The 22,054-nt window shown below is 37.3% G+C and overlaps 2 protein-coding genes across 2 annotated transcripts; both read right to left on the bottom strand.

Moving 5' to 3' along the window:
• Positions 1 to 10,003: 10,003 nt before the first annotated feature.
• Positions 10,004 to 10,981, bottom strand: LOC125916783 (olfactory receptor 52D1-like). Its single transcript, XM_049623078.1, has one exon. The coding sequence runs from the start codon at positions 10,979 to 10,981 to the stop codon at positions 10,037 to 10,039; it is 945 nt and encodes a 314-aa protein (XP_049479035.1). The 3' UTR covers positions 10,004 to 10,036.
• Positions 10,982 to 18,341: 7,360 nt separating this feature from the next.
• On the bottom strand, positions 18,342 to 19,458 carry LOC125916772 (olfactory receptor 52D1-like). Its single transcript, XM_049623070.1, has one exon. It carries the CDS (start codon positions 19,456 to 19,458, stop codon positions 18,514 to 18,516), a length of 945 nt encoding a protein of 314 aa, XP_049479027.1. The 3' UTR covers positions 18,342 to 18,513.
• Between the last annotated feature and the right edge of the window lie 2,596 nt (positions 19,459 to 22,054).

The following is a 22,054-nucleotide window of genomic DNA, read 5'->3' as shown; positions in this document are numbered from 1 at the left end:
GTCTGACACATGGTTTTATTTAGTTGTACAAATATAGTCCTTTTATTGGATAAATGAACAACTCAACTTCTCAGAGTTGCCATTGACTAGCTTGTGATGGCCTTGGAAGGAGTTCATTCTCTGTATAGCCTGGTAACTCTCTATGAACTTATTTTTTTTCCCTAAATGATATTAGGAGATACTTCCAACATTTTTGAGATGCAATCCATCAACATGAGCAGTTCTCTGATGAGGGGCATGAAACTTCTCAAAGGGCTTACAAGCTACTGAAGAAAATCCAAAGACTTTGAAGTTTATCTATATCTCCTTTAGTTACCTTTTCATGTCAGACCTTCTTGTCCAGCATCTCTGTGGCTTGAGAGCATATACACTACCATTATTATCACCATATGGACACCAATAATCTTAACTCAGTTGTTTTTTCTATTTACCATAGTGGTTTGTCTCCCTCCTCTTGATGGTCGAGCTAAAGACTTATACTATGTCTTATAGTAGGAATAGAAGATTAAAGTTTACCCTATGATGATCTCAGTATATAAACAGGTGAGTATGGCATAAGAGTGTCTATCAAGGGTTTCCCCAAAAGCAAATCAAAGCAATAATTTTAGTGTATGTAGTATATTTGGGACTTGCTTCAAGAAAAAAGTTTGCAAGGGACTGAGCAAGAAAGATAATGAAGGGAAGTAAGCCATTCATGTGTGCATGACTGAGCAGGTTATTGCTATGGATTACCAGAGCTCTTTCCTGTTGAGGGTATCTGGAAAAGGTAAGGGTCACACCTTGAAACTGTACCAATGAGGGGCTAGAAACAGCATATTTATCTAGAAATCTCCATCTCTTGTTAGATGGTAACTCCTAAAATATCACCTTCCCAACACTTCTCACATGTACTATTTATGGACAGAGCATGCTCCCCAGGTCAGAGAAAGGTCTTGGAGTCATGGGAATCCACTGAAATGAAGAGACTATCTACAGGCAATATACGGAGCAGGTTGAGGGTAAATGGACAGACAGTCTTTTATAATGTAGGTAAGAAAATGTTTTTCTGGGTAAACATGAAAAAAACAAGTAAACAGAAGACAGTAAGTTCCTTCATGATTTCACAGACTTAGACAAGGTATGGAACAATGCTAAATGTGTCATGTACTCCAGAGAAAGAATACCCATGAAATAGATTTGTAGGAGAATTAATACATAGGTCTCAGGTACCAAGCAGTCAGATATTTATGGGAAAAATTCTGAAGTACGAACTATTTAGAAGAACAAATGGAAACACTAGTTTTCCAATATGTGGAGATTTTCCCTGTTACCTGAGCCAATGGAAAACTGAGTTTGGTTATATAGCCTTTCTACTGGGAAGGAGGGGGCATCCTTTGTTTCCCAGGCAGACAAGATAAGGCTCACTGGATGATTTTTTTTTTTTTTTGGTATTATCTTGCGTGTCTTCACAAGAAATATTGAGACATATTGAATTAAATTCTTATCTTAAAGTGATTTTTGTAATAAGAAAGATTCTTTTATATATTTTGTGGGACTAGAATTCCATCTAGAGGCTTTTACATTTTTTACTTTAAAAAATTTTGTTTAATGTTTATTTATTTTTGAGAGAGAGAGAGAGAGAGAGAGAGATACAGAGTGTGAGCAGGGGAGGGGCAGAGAGAGGGGGAGACATGGAATCTGAAGTAGGCTCTGGGCTCTGAGTTGTCAGCACAAAGCCCGATGCAGGGCTCCAACTCACCAACCATGAGATCATGACCTGAGCCTAAGTCAGAGGCTTAACCGACTAAGCCACCCAGGTATCCCCCCACCCCCATCTAGAGTCTTTTAAAAGAAAGACATACAAAAGGTAGACCAAAAGAGTGAGATTTCCAAATAAGATAAACTAGCTGTCTTCAAAAAAAATATGGAATATACTAGTGAAGGAAACTTTCAATCCTCCTGCCACTATCTGAATCAAAACCCAAAACAGGTGTGAAAGCTATTAATCTATTTATCCATTTATTAATTCATTCATTTCGTTTAAACTCAGTATCTATATTGTGTACATAGTATGAAAGGCTCTGAAAGAGCCTAAATAATGTTCATGCAGTCCCTGCCCTCAAGAAATTCTCTCCAGGAAAACAGTACTGTAAAAATATTAAAAACATGGATATCTTGATCAGACAGATGTAAGCCTGACTTTTGACTCTACTATCTAATAGTTGTGTGTTATAAAAAGAAAATTTAAAAATATTTTAATTGTCTAAACCTAGTTTCCCTCATCTTTATAATTGGGATAATAATAATTCCCTTAAAGGACGATTGTATGGACATAACAATTTAAAATGTGTTTTAAGCATAGCACATAATGATAAGGCACTTAAAAGATAGTTATTATCATTATTAAAATTGTTAACAATAATAATGAAGACAGGCATTAAAATTTTAATATAAAATGCAAGGAAGTCATTGTTATGACAGCGACCTGAGATAAGGAAAAATAGACGGAGTAAGGAAACACTGGTGGTGTATTTTTTTGTTGCTTCCACTATAAAATTTTAGTATATTGAAGAAAATCTTACTATAATAAAATTTATATTTCCTTTCTAGTCCTCTTGATATGAAGCTTCTTGCTCTGAATGGAAATAAGAATACCTATTTTAAAAAGTAGTGCAAATTTGAAACATCCTAAAGGAAATATTTGATACATGGACAGTGTATGACTTCTAATGGAAGTTGATTTTAGGGAAAACCTGAAGTTAAATTCTATAAAAACTCCAATAAATGTCTATGCCTTTACAATCATAGCATATTATGTGTTAATAGATGTTCACGTACCAATGCCCAAGTGAGATCATTTAGAGAGAAAATTCTTATGTGTAATCTGACTCAAGCTCCTACTTCATAACCACAGCAGAATTAAATTCTACATTGCATTTATTTCTCTTCCAGCATTGTGGAGATATAATTGACATATAACACTGTTCAGGTTTAAGATGTACAATGTGTTGATTCAAAACACATACAGTGCAAAATGATACCACCACAGTGTTAGCTAACACCAGCATCATGTCACATAATAACCATTTCTTTTCTGTTGTAAGAACATTTAAGATGTTATCTCTCAACAACTTTCAAGTATATAATACAGTATTGCTAGCTATAATCCCTATAATATGCATTAGACGCCCAGAACTTATCTTATAACTGGAAATTTGTACTCTTTGACCAACATCTCCCCTTCCTCCATCCCCAGGCCCTGGTAACCACCATTCTACTCTGTTTCTATGAGTTTGGCCTTTATAGATTCCACATGTAAGTGATATCATATAGTATTTGTATTTTTCTGATTTATTTCACTTAACATAATGCCCTCAAGGTCCAGCCATGTTGTGACAAACAATAGGATGTCCTTCTTTCTCATAGCTGAATGATCTTCCATTGTGTGTGTGTGTGTGTGTTTGTCCATTCATCCACTGATTGACACTTAGATTGTCTCCGTATCATGGCTATTGTTAATATTGCTGTAATAAACATGGGAGTAGAAATACTTCTTTGATATTCTATTTTCATTTCCCTTGGGTATATACCCTGAAGTATGATTACTGAATTATATGGTAGTTCTATTTTTAGTTTTTTGAGGAACCTCCATACTGTCTTCCATAGTGACTATACCAATTTACATTCCCACCAACAGTCCCTGTTTTCATTTTAAAAATAACAAAAATGGTGTCATATTTTGGAAAAAAAATGTTTCTTCTCTCTTGTTGATTTCAAACTGCTTGAGTCAAACTTTATGTGCCCCAGATGTTTAAAGATTAATACAGTATTGTTCTTGGTTGATGACATCAGTCAGATCAAGGAGCTTTAAATGCTAGCTGTATTTGGTACAAGGGAAAACACAGCTAAATGATAATGGCATATAGGAAGGTAAGCTGGTATAACCCAAAGATCAAAGGCTTTGAAGTACTACATATCTGAGATACATTCAGAGTTTATTAGAGGTGACCTTGGACATGGTTGTTTTAAGTTTATGCTTTAATGTCCCAATTTGATGAAAAAAAATAATATAAATTTTGCAATTGTGATAAGATAGTTAAATGGCAAAATTTAATCTTGCACTTAATCTGTACTAAAAAAGTATAGGGGCACCCAGGTGGCTCAGTTGGTTGAGTGTCTCACTCTTGATTTTGGCTCAGGTCATGATCCCAGGGTCATGGGATCAAGCCCCACATCAGGCTCCACACTGACTAGAGAAAGATTCTCTCTTTTCCTTTGCCCCTCTCCCTGGCTCACACTCTCCCTGTCTCTCTCTAAAATACATTTTTTAAAAAAGTAAAAATATTATTTCTTACCTATGGGGTGGAAAACCTTGAAAGTCATCTACAAACTAAACATTTGTTGTGAGTAATTGAATTGAAAGTGACTAATGTTATTAAGGAACTTTGAATTTTTACCTTTATTAAAGTAGAATTTGAAGTCTCTGGTAACTGTCACTTCAATTGCAAGAATACGCTAGACAAAACATATTTCTTTTGTGGCCACCAGATCTTATATATTTCAGGAGTGGATGATAAAAAGGTAAATTTGAGCTTACTATTGCTAAGAACTCGAGGGAAACACAATGCCATAGTATGAATTATGTAAATTATGCCACATAGTGCCATTAGGTGTGCATGTGGAGGAAGCTCTCTATCAGAGGAGATTTTCAAATAGCAATTGAGCAATCCTTTCTATGGATCGACATTCTTCATGCGGCAGATGGAATTAGAAGAAAATCACAGCAGCTATAAGTACCACTGATTGGGTTGAGTCAGAGCTGTAAGGAATGATAATTCTTTTCAGTGGGTAGGCATATGAACTAACAACTGGTTGTTGGTGTATTTAATCAGTGAGAATATTTGAGTATTTCTTTTTTCCATATGACTTTACATTCCATAACTGCACCCAATCCAACTTTTTTTTTTTCCTGGAATAGAAACTAGAGTTGATTGAGAGTCTTTTCTCAATGGAGCAGGAATCAGAAGGGAAGCTAATTTTTTGAGTCATGGGAAGAAAATTGCTATTGTATAGAATTAGGCATGTTGTCTTGGAAAGGAATAGATGTGTGCTGGTGTGCCCTGGCTGTCATGAATCCCTATAAATCTCTGTATCCAAAACACCTTGGCTGCCTTGGAATCTCTAGAGAATAAAACTAATTCACAAAATCGAGAGTAGACTGATGTATGTATGTATGTACATGTACATATGTATGTACATACATATGTATGAGACCTAATATGGGAAGCACTGGAAAATCATCATTGGTGAGCAATGATAGAAATGTTTAGGAACATAATATGGAGCCATTGAGAAGAGGTAGAAACTGAAAAATCATTTATGATGGAAGTGAAAGAAAAGTTGAGTGTGGCAAATTCTATCTTCCAAGAATGGCTAATAACCATATCTTCCACATCACACACTTTTCTGTTATGTGCTCTTGCCACTCCTCAGTCAAGAATGGACTCTTCCCTATACCCTGATATGTTTAGGGCCCTTCATCTGCCATGAATACAACAGAAAACAATCTGTGCCAAGTCTTGGTAGAGACCTTAACTAATACCACAACCTTTTCTGTTTTCATGCCACCATGTAAGAACCCACCTAATTCTAATCCGATGGAACAGGAGTCAGTGTGGAGGTAGACTGCAATGCCTAACATATGAATGAAGAAGGCTTGAGTACCCAGTCTTAGATTCCCGTTCTAAACATTATCTGCAACTGCTTGAGAGACTCCCAAGTGAGAACTATACAGATGAGTCCAGACAATCAATAGTACCTTGAGAGAAAAAAAAAATCATAAAATACCATTTAAAGCCACTAAGTTTTGCAGTGTTATATTACACATCACCAGTTAAAATATAAAGGGATGCCTGGGTGGCTCAGTCAGTTGAGTGTCTGACTTCGGCTCAGGTCATGATCTTGCGGTTCATGAGTTCGAGCCCCACATCAGGTTTGCTGCTGTCAGCGTGGAGCCCACTTCAGATTCTCTGTTCCCCTCTCTCTGCCCCTTCCTCTCCTCAAAAATAAATAAACAATAAAACACACACACACACATACATACATACATATGAAAAATGATGTTAACAACTAGATTCTGCAATAACAGAAACCCCTAGAATATGAAGCACTGGCTTTGAGCGGACAGACAGAATCTTGAAGGATACCAATAAGACTGTTAATGAAGGCATTAAATAGAATGACAAACTTGTCATTGTGTACCAGAGAATAAAGGTATCTGTGGATGGTGGAACTTTTTTTAAGGTAGAAAATAAAAAATGAAGGAAACTTCCAGACAATGTTGACAATGCCACTTGTAATAAAATATGTATAGAGAAAAATGAGTTAAAGAAGTAAGTGTTTAACTTGCAAACACTACTCATAACAGCCACAGAAGCCTCAGGTATTTCTGAGTTCGAACACAAAATTGTTTCTCATTCACTTTTTCTCTAGACATTATATACTCTTAAAGCATGAGCTAGCTTCTGGATAAAAGTATGCATTTTCAAGATCCTTTACTAGTCAGAAGAACTGCCTGGTTAGATTGAAAAGCACAGGCATCTCAAAATGAAAAGAACCACTGGAGTCCCCAAACTATAGGCTTAGGAAGATAAAATGAAAATGTGGTCCACTTCTTTTAGAAAATGAGTGATGATACAGAGTACGGGGTCTAGGTCTCAGCAGGTAAAGCCAAGAATCACAAAGAAGCAGAATTATCCTCATGGAGCAGGGTAAGAAATTAATCAAGAAGCTGAGAATGTGTGCCTTAGATTTTAGCATGCTAGGGACCAGCGACTCCCATGCTCCATCTTTCTTCCTCTTTTGGAATGGGAATGTTTTTACAGTTTTCTAATTGCTGTACTAACATTCTATGTTGGCAGTGTAAGAGGCAGAAGACTTATCTCTTCAGTTAATAGATATTCATAGAAAAAGGAAATTGTACTCAAAGAACTATATCTAAGGAACCAAACCTTTGAAGCCTCACCTACATCTGGGTATGATTTAGATGATGAAATTCTGGACAGATATCATAATAGGATGAGGCCTGGAATTTTAGAGGAGATGTTAAGTATATGCTGCCTATGAAAGGGATGTGAACTGTTGTAGACAGAGAAGAAACTATGCCAGACTGGATCTGTCAAAGATGGCTATAACAGTATTTTCTAAATTCAATGTTTTTCTGCAATCTAATCATCAATAGTGAGACTACTTTCCAACCCCTTGATTTGGTCAAATCCTTTGACTGCTTTGAGCAATAAGATACTACAAAAGTGATGCTGTCTAAGTCTTGGGTATAGACCATATCTGGTCCAGCAGCTTCTGGTCTTTACCTCATGAAGCCCTGAAACACCAGGTAAGAAACCCACGCTAATGTTATGGAAAGAGAGCCTAGGGGGAGGAGCACTATGGCACCAGGCTTGTCCATGAAGAAGCCACATTGGATGTCCATTCTCACCGACTCTTCATAAGATTCTAGCCCCACGCAACCCTTTTTGCCATGCAACCATGAAAGAAAATGAAATGGGAGTATTGAGCCCAAACAATCCCAAACTCTTAATTTGGGAGTTGTTTATAGCCTAGCTAAATTAATTATAACAATTGAGAAGGGGAATTATATTTGAGGAAACACCAATGGTACACTGAAGGTGAAAGAACATGCCCTAAATAATATTCAGAAATGGAGTCGAAGAGATTTCACTATAATATTATATATTTAATTTTAGTGTAGAAAAAGATCATGTAAAGAGGCAATTGTCATATGAAGTAATCATGTGTTACAATTAAGGGAGGACTGAGTGACACTGGAGACCACTGAAAATGAACCCAATAGAGAGTAGAGAAAAAGAAGAGAGGGGAGGTCAAGGAAGGCTTACATAGAAAGTATTGCATAAAATGAGTCCCAGATAATGATAAACAGCATGTGGTAGGGGCATTCGGAGAGGAGTCGTTAATTTATCTGAGCAAAGTTAGGTCTCTGAAAACTTGTTCAGGCAAACTGCAAGGAGTTTAATCGTGGTTTTGCATATTTATGGACGTAATTAATATGTACGTCAGATACACGTGTACATATATGTGCTTGTGAATGCTTGCGTTTCTCAGGTATGGTGTATGAACGTGTACAAATATGAATATGATAGCATGTTTCAGAGAGAGACTGAGAGAAAGAGATGTTTATAGACAAATAAGATGATCGTAAGCATGTATATGAAACAAAAAGCATGTATATTTGTATACATTTGTGCGACATAAATGTCATCTGTGTAATTTTGTTCCAGTTAGACCTAGGGATATCTAAATTGTGAACATTAGAGATAGGAAGATGGGTATGATTTACATGTATAGGTTATCCCATGTTTTATGAGTTGACGTTCAATACTGTTTCTGAAAAACTAAGACAAGGAGGATTACAATCTGCTTATGTGCAGTGAAAAATTCAGTTTCTGGGCATGGCCCTTAAAGAAATGTCAGTGTAAGGGTAATGGGAAGGCATGCAGACCAGCGTCTGAAGTATAGGCCGGATCAAGGAAACCTAGTGTCTGGCAATACAGAAAATGACTGAGTGATATCATCTGAAGGCAGGCATTAAGGAAAACAAATTGAAGTGTGAGATGGGAAGAATTTTGAGTAAGAAAGACCAAGTGAAAATGCCTCCAAAATAGCATTAAGAATGAGCTAAAGTAGCAAGGAATGTGTTGTTTCTTTTCAAATAAAGCAGTCAGCTTTAGCTGGATTGATGCCTAATTATGATTTAGTGAAAAGAAAGCACCTGGCAAGGCAGATGGGCATCAAGTCAAGCAATAACTTGAGTGCTGGGGAGTTTAGACTTTGTCTTGAGGCATAGGCTACTGGAGATTTAAGTGGACAAAATGAGATATTTGCTTGGGAAAGACGTGCTGCAGTGCTAATAACAACTTTGGATAGGAGAGAGATTTGGTATAGGAAAGTTAGGAGAATCTGCAGTACACTGATGAAAGTATGAGGTAGAGAAGTAGAGAGTGGAAATGTGCAGGCATGTCTTGGTCACTGGTTGGATGAAGGAAAAGAAATAAAGACAACTAAGTAATTTCAAGCTTTTTTATTTAATTTAACTGAAGTCAAAAGAAAAAAATGGGGAATGCAGAGGGACAATCAAGCTAGGAAGGAGACTAAGAGTTTAGTTTGGGAAGATTTAAGTTGAGGGTATATATGAAGAGTTGTTCACAAGGCTATTATAATGTGTTGTTTTTTTTTTTTCTGGAACACAGACATAATTCATGATTTAAGATACAAATTCGGGTGTCTTGAATATATGAAAGTATATGAGGTCAGGTAGGTGGAAGGGAGAAAATGAAGCTAGTGAAAAAATAACTTTGTTAAAGGCCTTTCCCCCCCACCCCCCGCTGCCTTTGTAAAATACTTACCTACCAACTCCAACCCATTGTATATTGGTTCCATATTTAGACACCAATAGTAACTCTCTAAAGATGACTCTTCTGCATTAAAACCATTCAGACCAAAAATGAGCTCATTACTCAGACATGATCATAGATATTTATACATGTTTGTTCCCATTAGGATTGTTTTTTATGATATATAATTTTATGTTGGTATAATATCTGAAAACATAGGTGTGGAAGAAAAATCATGGAATCAACAAAAAATTTGGATAATTATTTTTGCCCATAGATCATGAGAATGTATGACTAAATTCATTTTTTACATCATTTGAAAAAAAATGAGCTTACAATTTATGTTCTCTGATGGGATTAAATAATAGAACTAACAACAAAATATCTCCTACTTTAAAACTTACATAAACATTTGGGGAAGGTTCTGGTCATGAGAGTTTCATAAAAACTACATTCTGACAGAGAGAACATGCCCCCCATTATGTGCCCACACTCACCGAATCCTTCTCTTGCCTTTGCTATTCCTTTGCCCAGGAAGCCTGAAATCAGGCAGCCATTATCTCTACCTTCAACCTAACAAGATTTCCAGCTCCATATCACAGGTATCCTGTCCACCTCAGATATCATCCTCAGTTTCTATGACAGCGGAGGATCCGTAGTACCCGCTCCCGCATTTGCTTAGTCCGGGCTCCATAAATCAAGGGGTTGGCCATGGGAGGCACTAGGAAGTAGAGGTTGTCAATGATAATCCGGATATAGGGAGCCATATGGTAGCCTAAAATCTGGGCCAGGACAGAGAAGACAACAGGAGAATAAAAGAGAGCTATGACACAAAGATGGGAGCCACATGTACTGAGAGCTTTGCCCCCTGCCTCCCAAGAGGGGATCCGAAAGACAGCATGAAGGATCAGCCCATAGGACAGAATGATAAAAAGCAAATCAAATCCCACAGATGTTACAATAACCATGAGGCCATAGACAATGTGGTTGGAGATGTCCCCACAGGCTATCTGTACCACAGCCATGTAGGCACAGTAGGAGTAAGAGATGATGTGGGTTTGGAAGCTTTCCAGTCTTTTTGCCAGGATGGGTGCTGGAGTCAGCACTGCCACTGCCCTTGTCAGGACAGCCAGGGCCATCTTCACAAGTATGTTGTTAGCAAGGATGGTCGTATATCTCAGAGGGTACCAGATAGCCACAAATCTGTCAAAAGCCATGGCTAGGAGGATCCCAGACTCCATGACATAAAATGAAGGGATGAAAAACATCTGTGCGAGGCAGGCATTAAAGCTGATGTCTTTGGCATTCATCCAGAAGATCCCTAGCATGCGGGGCACAGTGACACTGACCAGGGACAGGTCAACAACAGACAGCATGGCCAGGAGGAGAAACACGGGCTCATGAAGACTCTTCTCCACCCAGATGATGCATAAGATGGCGGCATTCCCAATCATTGTAATGACAAATACCAAGAAAAAAGGCACAGAGAACCAGCCATGGGAAGATTCCAAGCCAGGAATTCCAGCCAGGACAAATGTCAAGGGTTGAGGAATGGAGTTGTTGCAAGAGGACATCCCTAATCTGAACTCCTAACAGTCTGATTCCTAGGGAGAAAGAAACAAGGGACATTTTGAAATCACAGCATCATTTGCACCTAAAATGCTGGGTATTCCAGTAGCTTATGGTGATAATCATAATTATACTGTATAAACTAATGATCAAAAGCTTCAGTTACTTAAGGTGTGGAGGGAGATAATCCTAGGCTACTCTCACTGAAGAAGGGAGAAGCAGTCTCAGGTATAAATTTTAAATTTTGAAGAGCCCCCAATAAGAGTGGCATATCTGCTAACATACTACTGTAATGTTTATACATCATAAATTGAGATCTAAGTATTTCATGTGTCAACTGCATTTGCCAAAAATACACGATAGCCACAGGATAGTCAGACCTCCTCGAAGGTAACTTGGGATAGTTAAAATAGCAAAGCCTTTGAGAAAACACATGTCTGGGATACAATCTCAGTCCTGCCACTTAAGTGACTTGATCAAGCTGTTTAAGACAAAGCCTCATTTCCTCATCTCAAAATTGGGATGAGGCTTACCTTTCAAAGCTTGAATTGAGGATTAAATCCATGATTAAATTTCAATATTGTATAAAACATGCAATGATCCTGGCATAATTTTCCGAATGTTTTGATATTCTATAAATGCAAATTTTCTTCTTTTTCTATAAGTACAAATTTTAAGTGAGATATGGAGAAAGTAATGTTCTTTTGGTTGTTTCTTGGAAAGAACTGTAACGAGGATAATGAATACTCTTTAATTGACACCATAAAAAGGAATATTTGATGGCCCTAAATAACTTTATCCTCAAATACTAAAGAGCAAAAAAAAAAAAAAAAAAAAAAAAATAGTGTCACCAGAAATAGGTATCCGGCCAAATAAAGGATGTTAAAAAATTTTAAAAGGTGCATTTTAGTCCAATAGGGGAAATGATCCTATCACAAATTCAAATAGAAAAGACAGTCCTGTGACACCAGAAACTCACTATCAATTGGACTTTTCAGGTAGAAATTGAATTATGAACCATGAGGAATAATGTAGATAAAATTTCTCCATGTGATGGGGACATTAGGACATTATAGAGTTTTAACAACATGGTGAAGTTCTGTCTGAGCAATCACGAACAGTTGCCAGGAACAACTATATCAACATTAATCATAAGTAAAGACACCACCAATTTAGACATAAAAATTAGAAATATACTTATTTTCTAAAGAGTGTCACTGGGTATCCTAAAGATTGTAGATTCCAACCGTGGCCTTACAAGGGCTGGTGATGGTAGTAGGTGGATTAAAAGAGAATCTCTTTTTCCCTCCATGACCTTGCATCCCAGGATTTTCTACTCTTTTCCCTCCTTTTCCTCTCTTTTCCTAGAGTAAGTAGTACCTGTAGATGGTTGTGAGTCTAGTCACAGTGGGACTGGGAGCAGCAAAGCATTCATTTACTGAAGGTATGGGGAAGATCTGCTGATGACCAGAATAAAAGGCAGATTTATGCTGTTTGTTCTGGTCCTTGGGGATCCCTACTGGCCTCTCTGTTGGCAAAGTGCCTTATTTAGCCTGGATATCCTGGAAAACAAATCCTAGAGCCAATCACTAAGGATACCACGTACGAATAAGAGCAATATTAAGGAGCACTGTAAATCTAACTGTTCATAAGGTTTAGAAACCCTAGAGAGAAAGAGTAAGGGCTGGAGAATCATTTAGGATGGAAATTAAAGCACACCTGGAGTAACAGAAGGCAGATGTGTGTGAAGCTATAAGCATTTTAAAATTGCTACAGCTTGCTTCCAAACCAATAGTTGAAATCATTTTCATTTCCAGTGACTTTGGGGCCTCTATAAGCAAAACTTAAACTAAAATTAGGAGTCTTGATTTCCTAGATGCAATTAAAATCTACAAAAAGTTGGAAAAAAGGGGGGGATTAAGAGCACACTTATCTTGATGAGCCCTGAGAAGTGTACAGAATTTTTTTTTAAGTTTATTTATTAATTTTGAGAGAGACAGAGAGAGAGAGAGCCCAAGCAGGGGAGGGGTAGGGACAGAGGAGGGCAGAAGATCCAAAGTGGGTTCTTTGCTTATAGCAGAGAGCCTGATTTGGGGCTCAAACCCACTAATTGTGAGATCATGACCTGAGTGGAAGTCGGACGCTTAACAGACTGAGCCACCCAGGCGCTCCCAGAATTTCTGAATCATTATACTCTACACCAGAAACTAATATAACTATATGTTAGTTACGCTTCAAAAAATGTATCCACTGAAATACATCTTAAGTGACTAAATAAGGCCCTTGTTAGGTAAGTAAGATATATAAAAAGAAACATAAAGGAGTGAGATTAAAGTAGGAACAAGAGAGGAGCTCTATAAAAAAATTTTTTTAAAAGCACAATACTGGGTTTAGGAGAGACTGAGTTTCAGAAAGACCTTTGGCAGAAGTCAGAAGCTCAATCTGAGAGTAAATGGTAAAGAGAGGGAAAATCTGTTAACTGTTTTGCTGGTGGTCAAATATAAAGATCCTAATGACAGTGACTGGATCTTGTTTGTTCATGGTTATTTCCCCAGTACCTGGTGAATTGCAGGTCTTCCAATGTTTACATATGAATAAATGCACACACTCTGCCCCTGCCCCCACAGGTCTCCACTCTAGACTCTAGGCCTATAATAACACCTGAAGGGTAACCAACAGTCCTGCAACCTGTGAGCTTGTCAAAGTCTTCATTAAGCCATTTTCTCCTAGCCTAAAGTATACTCAGGGTACTCAAATAAATTTAATTCTTTCTATCATGATTGCTACCAACTTGGATCAAATTATTATCATATTGTCCTCAAAAACTTTTATAATGTTCTAAGAGGCCTTTTGCATTCCTTTCTTCCATTCTTTGTCGCGAAACATTTTCCTCACTGTAGTCACAATGGTCTTTTTATTTTCCCTGTATGTTTCCTTATTTTTGAGAGGGGGAGAGAAAGAGAGAGAGTGTGCATGTGCAAGAGAGAGAGAAGGGGACAGAGGATCTGAAATGGGCTCTGTGTTGACAGCAGAAATCCCCATGTGGGGTGGAACTCACAAACCATGAGATCATTACCTGAGTCGAAGTTGGATGCTTAATGGACTAAGCTATCCACATGCCCCACAATGATCTTTTAAAAACACAAACATGATGTCACTCCTGTGCATAAAATGTTCAGAGTCTTCCTCTCATTTTTAGGATAAAACTGAGAATCCTCAGCCCCAGACATCCACTCTTCACTTCACTCTCTGTCCTTCAGCCCACAAAATGGACTCTCTCCAAGTTTTCAAACATATGGTGCCACTTCCTATTTAAAGATCCACCCACACATGTTCACATATCGTGTTCTCTTTCCCTGTAACATCACCAGTCCCATTTCATGATCTTTCTTTTCTCAGCTGCTTAACTCCCACTTGGCATTCAAATATGTTTTTTTTTTAATTTTCTTTTTAATGTTTATTTTTGAGAGAGAGAAAGCGAAAGAGAGCAAGTGAGAGAGAGTGCGAGCAGGGGCGGGGCAGAGAGAGGGAGACACACAATCCAAAGCAGGCTCCAGGCTCTGAGCTGTCAGCACAGAGTCTGATGCGGGGCTCGAACCCACGGACTTGGAGATCATGACCTGAGCCAAAGTCGGAAGCCCAACCAACTGAGCCACCTAGGCGCCCCTCAAATATCATTTTTAAGGAAGCTTTCCTTGACTCCCTTAGACTAGAGCAAAACCCCATGTTATGTGCACTTACAGAAATCTTTGTTTCTACTTGACAGCCCTTAGTATCCAGTATAATTATGCATTTGAGCATCATTTAATTATTTCACATTACATTTCCCCAGAATGTAAAGTCCCTGAGACATGGACTTGTGTTTTGCTCACCTCTCCTCAGAACCTAGCACAATCTGGCCCATTTTAGCCACTCCATCATTTTTTGATGCATGAATATATGAATAAGTTGTATATCTTCCTTCCTTTAACTAGAATTCAATTCAGAATCTTTGAAGATTTAGATTTAGTTTTGTGTTTGTTATTGTTGGACATTTCTTATTTGCCATCCATTGGTATATAATCTGTGAGTATAACTCCTTAGTTTTTATTTCCAAACCTAACATGTAAGCAATGCTGATACTTGTCAGGGGATATATTATAATTAAATTCCATGGTTCATGGTACTCCAAATAACAAAAATATAGCAAGAAGGTCCAGACTTAATAATTTGTCTTCACGAAACATCCAACATAATGGTAATAGTCTCAGAGTTTACGTTTCCTTAAGACGTCTTTTCTCTTTAGACTGGGAGAGATCTGTCTCTACTGTCATTGTCATTACTCTCCATTATCTTACAAAAAAAGATCATTGAAAGATATCCTTATGGCTTTAATGCAGGTCCCTTAATTACAACTATCACATGATCGGGAGTTCTAAAATACAGGAAATGTGAATTCAAACATCTTATTGCTTTATTCATTCCTTCAGAATCATTCACTGAACACATAGGTTCACAGGACACTTGGAGGCATTATAGATAAAAAGTAAGTGGGATTTCAAAAAATACAAAAACACTAATTCAAAAGGATATACACACCCCTATGTTTATAGAAGCATTATTTACAATAGCCAAATGATGGAAAGAGCCCAAATATCTACCAACTGATGAATGGATAAAGAAGATGAGGTATATATACACAATGGAATATTACTCAGCCATAAAAAGGAATGAATCTTGCCATTTGCAATGACATGGATGGAGCTAGAGAATATGATGCCAAGTGAAATAAGTCAGTCATAAAAAGGCAAATACCATATGATTTCACTCATATGTGGAATTTAAGAAACAACAAACAAGGGGAAAAAAAGGAGAAGAAAACCAAGAAACAAGACTCTTAACTATAGAGAACAAACTGATGGTTACCAGAGGGGAGATGGGTGGAAGGATGGGTTAAATAGGTGATGGGATTAAAGAGGACACATGTCATGATGATCACTGGGTAATCTATAGAATTACTGAATCACTATATTGTACACCTGAAACAGATATAACATTGTGTGTTAACTGTGCTGGAATTTAAAATAAAATTAAAAAAAAATAAAATAAAAGTAAATGGATTTTAAAGTGGGATTAATTACTGTCATTTTTGTTTAAATCCAGACTATACCACTTAGTCAATATGTGACTATGAGCAAATTATTTAATCTCTCTGAGTCTAAATTACTCATATGTAAAATCAAGACTAATAATCTAGTGATTATGGTGATAATTATATAATTTAAATTGCATGTATACATATCAATGTATACATTTACCCACACACATATATACATATAAATGCACACCTATGTCTTGCAAATCTGACATATAATAAATACACAAAATTATACTTGTTATGATAATCCACGATGTTTACTATGTTAAGTGTTTTATATGCTTTCATTCATTTAATCCTTAAAATTCTACGGGGCAAGAAATCTTACAATCCTCATTTTATTAATTTTGACAACAAGGTCCAGAAAGTTTGGACAACTTGCCTGTGAGCACACAGATAGAAAGTGACAGAGATGAATAATGAACTCAGCACTCTGCTTCTAGAGCCAGTGCACTTAACCCCAAACCATACCAAGAGTTTAATTGGCAAAAGGCATATTAAGAATTTAACTAAAACATATCATGGCATTTTTTACAATAGAGGTGGGGGGAATTTTTAGTTAATTTGACTTGAGGAAAGAAACGTAATCTTTCTGATAAGGTGGGGGAGTTTAAACAAGAGCTGGATCTTGAAGGATAATTAAGTTCTTCCCAGGTGACAAAGACAATAGGTAGGAGAGAAACATTCTAAGCAAAACATGAAGATATGGAGAGACGTATTGTTTGAATGAAGGCGGGGGACTTTATGAACAGGACCAGTTCAAATCATATATAAGAATGAGAAGAGAAGGAGCAGAAAAGAATTTCATTAAGTTTTGCTTTGCTATTCTGGTGCTTACATGGGTCTGACATATCAATTCTGTTTGTTTTCTTTTTTTTTTATTTTTTTTAATGTTTATTTATTTTTGAGACAGAGAGAGACAGAGCGTGAATAGCGGAGGGGCAGAAAGAGAGGGAGACACAGAATCCGAAACAGGCTCCAGGCTCTGAGCTGTCAGCACAGAGCCCGACGCTGGGCTCGAACTCACGGACCGCGAGATCGTGACCTGAGCTGAAGTCGGACGCTCAACCGACTGAGCCACCCAGGTGCCCCAATTCTGTTTGTTTTCTAAATTTTTATGAGGATAACTATGATCTCAATGTAAAGGATGTATTAGACATAGTAATTAAAAGCTAATGCTTTGAACATATCAGTGGCAACTGTTGAAATATCCCAAATTTAAAATTATAAAAGCTTGAACAACATTGCAACAGAGTCTAAGGAAAAGGAATACAGAGAAGCGGCCCAGATATTTACTTCTAAGAAGCTCCTATACTAAACAGAAGAAAGAAGATACAAATAATACTTTACAAACCACAAAAGAGAACTTTAGAAAACCACAAAAGAGAATATCAATTCAAGGAAATTCAGCATGTGTTTATTGAGTGACTCTGGAGTAATTTCCATTTTGTACAAGCCAGGAAGTGAAGAAATCATATTTTTTAAAGAGAAAATATTCAGACTTTTACCAGTAAAATACTTATATCTTTTTTAATAATTTTATTTTTAATTATCACCAGGAGCATAATCACTAAAAATGTATTAATTGAGTTATTTATAATGATAGATACCTCCTTGAGCAAGCACATGTAATATCTGTATCTAGTTCAGTGGGCTTGGGCCTAAGCTCTGGGCAAATTCCCAAGTAGATACATACCATCAAGCATAAAGTTGTTTCTGGTTTCAGGATAATTTGTGATGAAGGTAAAGAGAATATCTTTAAGAGACCCAATCTTAGTTTAGATAACAAACCAATATGAGGCACAAGTTATGCTTTGTGGAGACAGAATATTCTATGAGCAATATGTTTAAAAATTCTGTGGGCTTGATTATTGCACTATTGAACTTTTCCACATTTCTGCTTGACAACTTGTCTTGTGTGTGTCCATTCTTGTGACTAAAATACACAATTACTATGTCCTGTATTAAAAAGACATCAATCCTATTATATTGCCTCTTCTGTAGAATATTGATAGTGATCATTAAATTTTCAATTGCAAATACTTTACATGGAATTTTTGAGGTTCTCATGGGCTTCTTCACTTTTTTTTTAAATCACGCCTACTTCAAAATAAACTACCACCCCCAGTTACAACACAGATCAGTAGCAGCAAGGAGCAGAAGGGGACTGCTTTCCAATTAAAAAAGCTTTAAGGAAGCTCCTTAAAATCCATGTGTGCACAAAATGTCTCATGCCCTCTAGTTTCACTACAATTGTGGAATTTCTATTATGTGTGGTCACTCTTCTCTGTGTCTGATTTCAGTGGGAGAAAATTCCATGTCATTTATGAAAATGGGATCAATTATTTCCCTACTTCCCTTCTGATTATGATACCATCTCTGCAAACAATTCCAGGATAATCAAGTGACTTTTACCTTTAGAGAACTAAGGACATGGTCTCGAATTTTTTTGGTTCTAATACCATAAACAATGGGGTTAAGGAAAGGTGGTACCAGAAGGTACATATTGGCAATAAAGATATGAATTTGGGGGGCCACATTGTGGCCAAAGCGGTGAGTGAGGAAGGTAAAGACAGCTGTGGAGTAGAAAAGAAGGATGACACAGACATGAGAGCCACAGGTTCCTAGAGCTTTAAAACTTGCTTCCTGTGATGGAAGGCGAAAGACTGCATGGAGGATTAGGGCATAAGAGACAGCAATGAAAAAGCCATCGCAGGAACCAATGACAGAGGCTACACTGAGGCTGTAACGTTTGGTAGCTCCTGTGTCCACACACGCCAGCTTCACCACGGCCATGAACTCACAGTAGGTGTGGGTAATGACTCGTGTTCTGCAGTAGGGCAGCTGCCTGAGCAGGATAGGATGTGGGGAAAAGAAGGCCACTCCCTGGAGTACCACAGAAGCTCCCATTTTGGCAATGCGAGCATGGGTGAGAATCGTGGTATGGTGCAGCGGATGACAAATGGCCACGTAACGGTCAAAGGCCATGGCCAGGAAAAAACCTGATTCCATAGCAGTAAAGCTATGGATGAAGAACATTTGAGCCAGGCAAGCATCAAAGGCAATGTCACGCGCTCCAAGCCAGAAGAGACAGAGCATGCGAGGCAGTGTAGATGTGGAGAGGACCAGGTCAGTGACAGAGAGCATGCACAGAAAGAGGAACATAGGCTCATGGAGACTCCGCTCTGCCCTCACCACGGCCAGGATGGTCACATTCCCCACCACAGCCACCATGTACATAGAGCAGAAGGGAATCCCAATCCAGATATGCAGGTGCTCTAGTCCTGGGATGCCCATCAGCAAGAAGGTGTCTGGAGATGTTTGAGATTTATTGGCTGGTCCCATAGTACTGCTGCTCTCTGTCTTTTGTGGAAGCAATCCTCCTTTTTAGGGCAAAAGTTTTCTGGCAAGATCATCACAATCAAATCTGGCAACAAATGGAAAACAAAACTGGAAGACCCCAAAATATCACATTAGAAAACATTCAGGTTATAATTTAGAGTGAAAAAAACTTAGTAACACTAGGCAAAACTATGCAACCCAACACAAAGCCCTTATTCTCAATCAAGTCATGAATTTCACAAATTTGTTCAAAACAAAGCAGAAAAACCCAACTTTGTAACATCCATGTACAATAAAACTCAATGCCACTCCTTGAATTCACAATTCGATTCAGTCATAAGGCCAGATTAGCTTTTGCTAAAATATCTGGTGTTACAGGCAAAATGGATCTTAGAATTTATCTAGTCCAGCAGCCTTCTCAATGTCATCCTGAAATGTAATTTTCTAGCCGATGTCTCACTTTCTCAAGTATAGTTACTCATTTCTCAGACAGTCCTGTTTTTTCTAGTGCTGTCACAGAACCAAGCCCCAGGAGCTGCAAGGCATTACTGGCCTTTCTGATGGAGCATTACAGACTCACCTGTCTTCTGCATAGTCTTCACAAAGTCATTTAATACTCATGCTTCCACTAAGTTCTCTTCTGTTCTGTACATTCTGTGCCCAGTTCTGAACTTTTATTACTTGTATTTGAATATACTAGTCACTACAGAGATACATGCACTTGTTACCTCTTTTGATTTCTACACTATTAGTGTGATTTCAGTTCAAATTATTTCTTATACGAAGTAAGGAAGAAAAGTAATACTTAGTTGATCCTAACATGAAAAAAGACATTGTCCTGGAATCCTTCTATTTGTTCATTTTAGCTAGAAAACCAATGCAAACCAAATATTTTTCTGCCAATTTTACCAGTTAGGAAACAGAAACCCAGAGTGCTACAGATAATGCAATGGCAGCACAGAAAGTCTGGCGAGAGATCAGAACTCTTAACACAAAACTCTGCATGACTGCCAAATCCATGATATTTTCATTATGCTATACTCAATATTTCGTGGCACAGTGGTCAGTCTTAGTCAACTATAACCTATTAATATTTTTCACAATCTTCAAGTCAGATTTCTCAAGATGATTTCATTTAATTTTTTTTAAAGGTTATTTAGTTTGAGAGAGAAAGAGCGAGCAGGGGAGGGGCAGAGATAGAGGGAGAGAGAGAATCACAAGCAGGTTCTGTGCTATTAGTGCACAGCCTGATGCAGGGCTTGAATTCACAAACCGTGAGATCATGACCTGAGCCAAAATCAAGTCAGTCACTTAACTGAGCCACCCAGGTGCCCCAAGGAAGACTCTCAAAGAGATTTTAAACAAATGATTAAAAAATTAGCCCTTTCATTTAAACTTTATAATCTGTAACATTTTAAAATAATCATTATCATGTGTTTCTTTTGTTATTATTAAGCATTTATCCACACACATACATCTACATAAAAACAAGTGAAATATAATTTCGATGTAAGTAGATTCCAATAACAGGATTCTTTTTATGATCCTAGAATATTGTATTGATCCCTCTAACATGGTGTGTATACTGTTTATTAGTTAGAAAGAGACCTATTAAATATAATAATAATGAGATTACAAATACTGAATCCTGTTTGCTACATTATAATTTAAAATTTTTTAAATTTTTTACTGTTTATTTTTGAGAGAAAGAGACAGAGTGCAGGCAGGGGAGGGGCCAAGAGAGAGGGAGACACAGAATCCTAAACAGGCTCCAAACTCATGAGCTCTGAGTAAACCACCCTGGCACCCCTACATTATAATTCATAAACACTGGTCAAATGCCTTATTAAACTGGAATATGACTTACACTACCCAGTATTTGGGGAAGAATGTAGAACACATCAGACTGATTATATATTTGATTAGAAATATTCTCAGTGTTATTGGGAATTTTTCTTAGCTTGGCCTGGGCCTTATAAAATGATCATTTATATAATACTTTCAATTATTACAATATTTGGCTCAGAAGAAATAAAGTTCAATAAGCCTTGAAATTGGTCAAGTATCACTAGTGATGTTATCATTGTTTCCCTTCCATCTGATTATTTTCATTCTCATCATAGACTCTTCTTATGTCTTTTTATCAAATGCATTTATCTCCATAATAAGATTTAGGTTGTCTTATACATACTGACTATATCTTTTTCCCCAGTATTGTCTTCTGGAAAGTGGGTGAAACAAAAACTTGCTGGGAGGATTAAGTTAATTAATACATTAACAAATTAGAACACTATCTTACAAAGAGCAAGAATTTAAGAAACTAATCATTCTAATGGAATTTGGTAATCATTCTATAGGTAATGAGCTCCAGTAAAGTTTCTAAGTATCCATAATAAGATCTGCATTTTAGATAACAAAATAAACCATTCTTTCCAGCCTTTTCACCAGGTACTCTTTCTATACCCTCCATGGGGTAACACCAACCTTCTAAGTACTCCCCAGTATGTCATGCTTTTTTGTAAAATTGTGCTTTTGTTCACATACTTTTCTAATTGCAACTTTCCTCCCCCTCCCTTTTATTCATTTCCCTTTGCAAACT

The sequence above is a fragment of the Panthera uncia genome, chromosome D1 (assembly GCF_023721935.1).
Source record: "Panthera uncia isolate 11264 chromosome D1, Puncia_PCG_1.0, whole genome shotgun sequence".
Classification (NCBI taxonomy): domain Eukaryota; kingdom Metazoa; phylum Chordata; class Mammalia; order Carnivora; family Felidae; genus Panthera; species Panthera uncia.
This window is presented reverse-complemented; position numbering and strand designations above follow the sequence as displayed.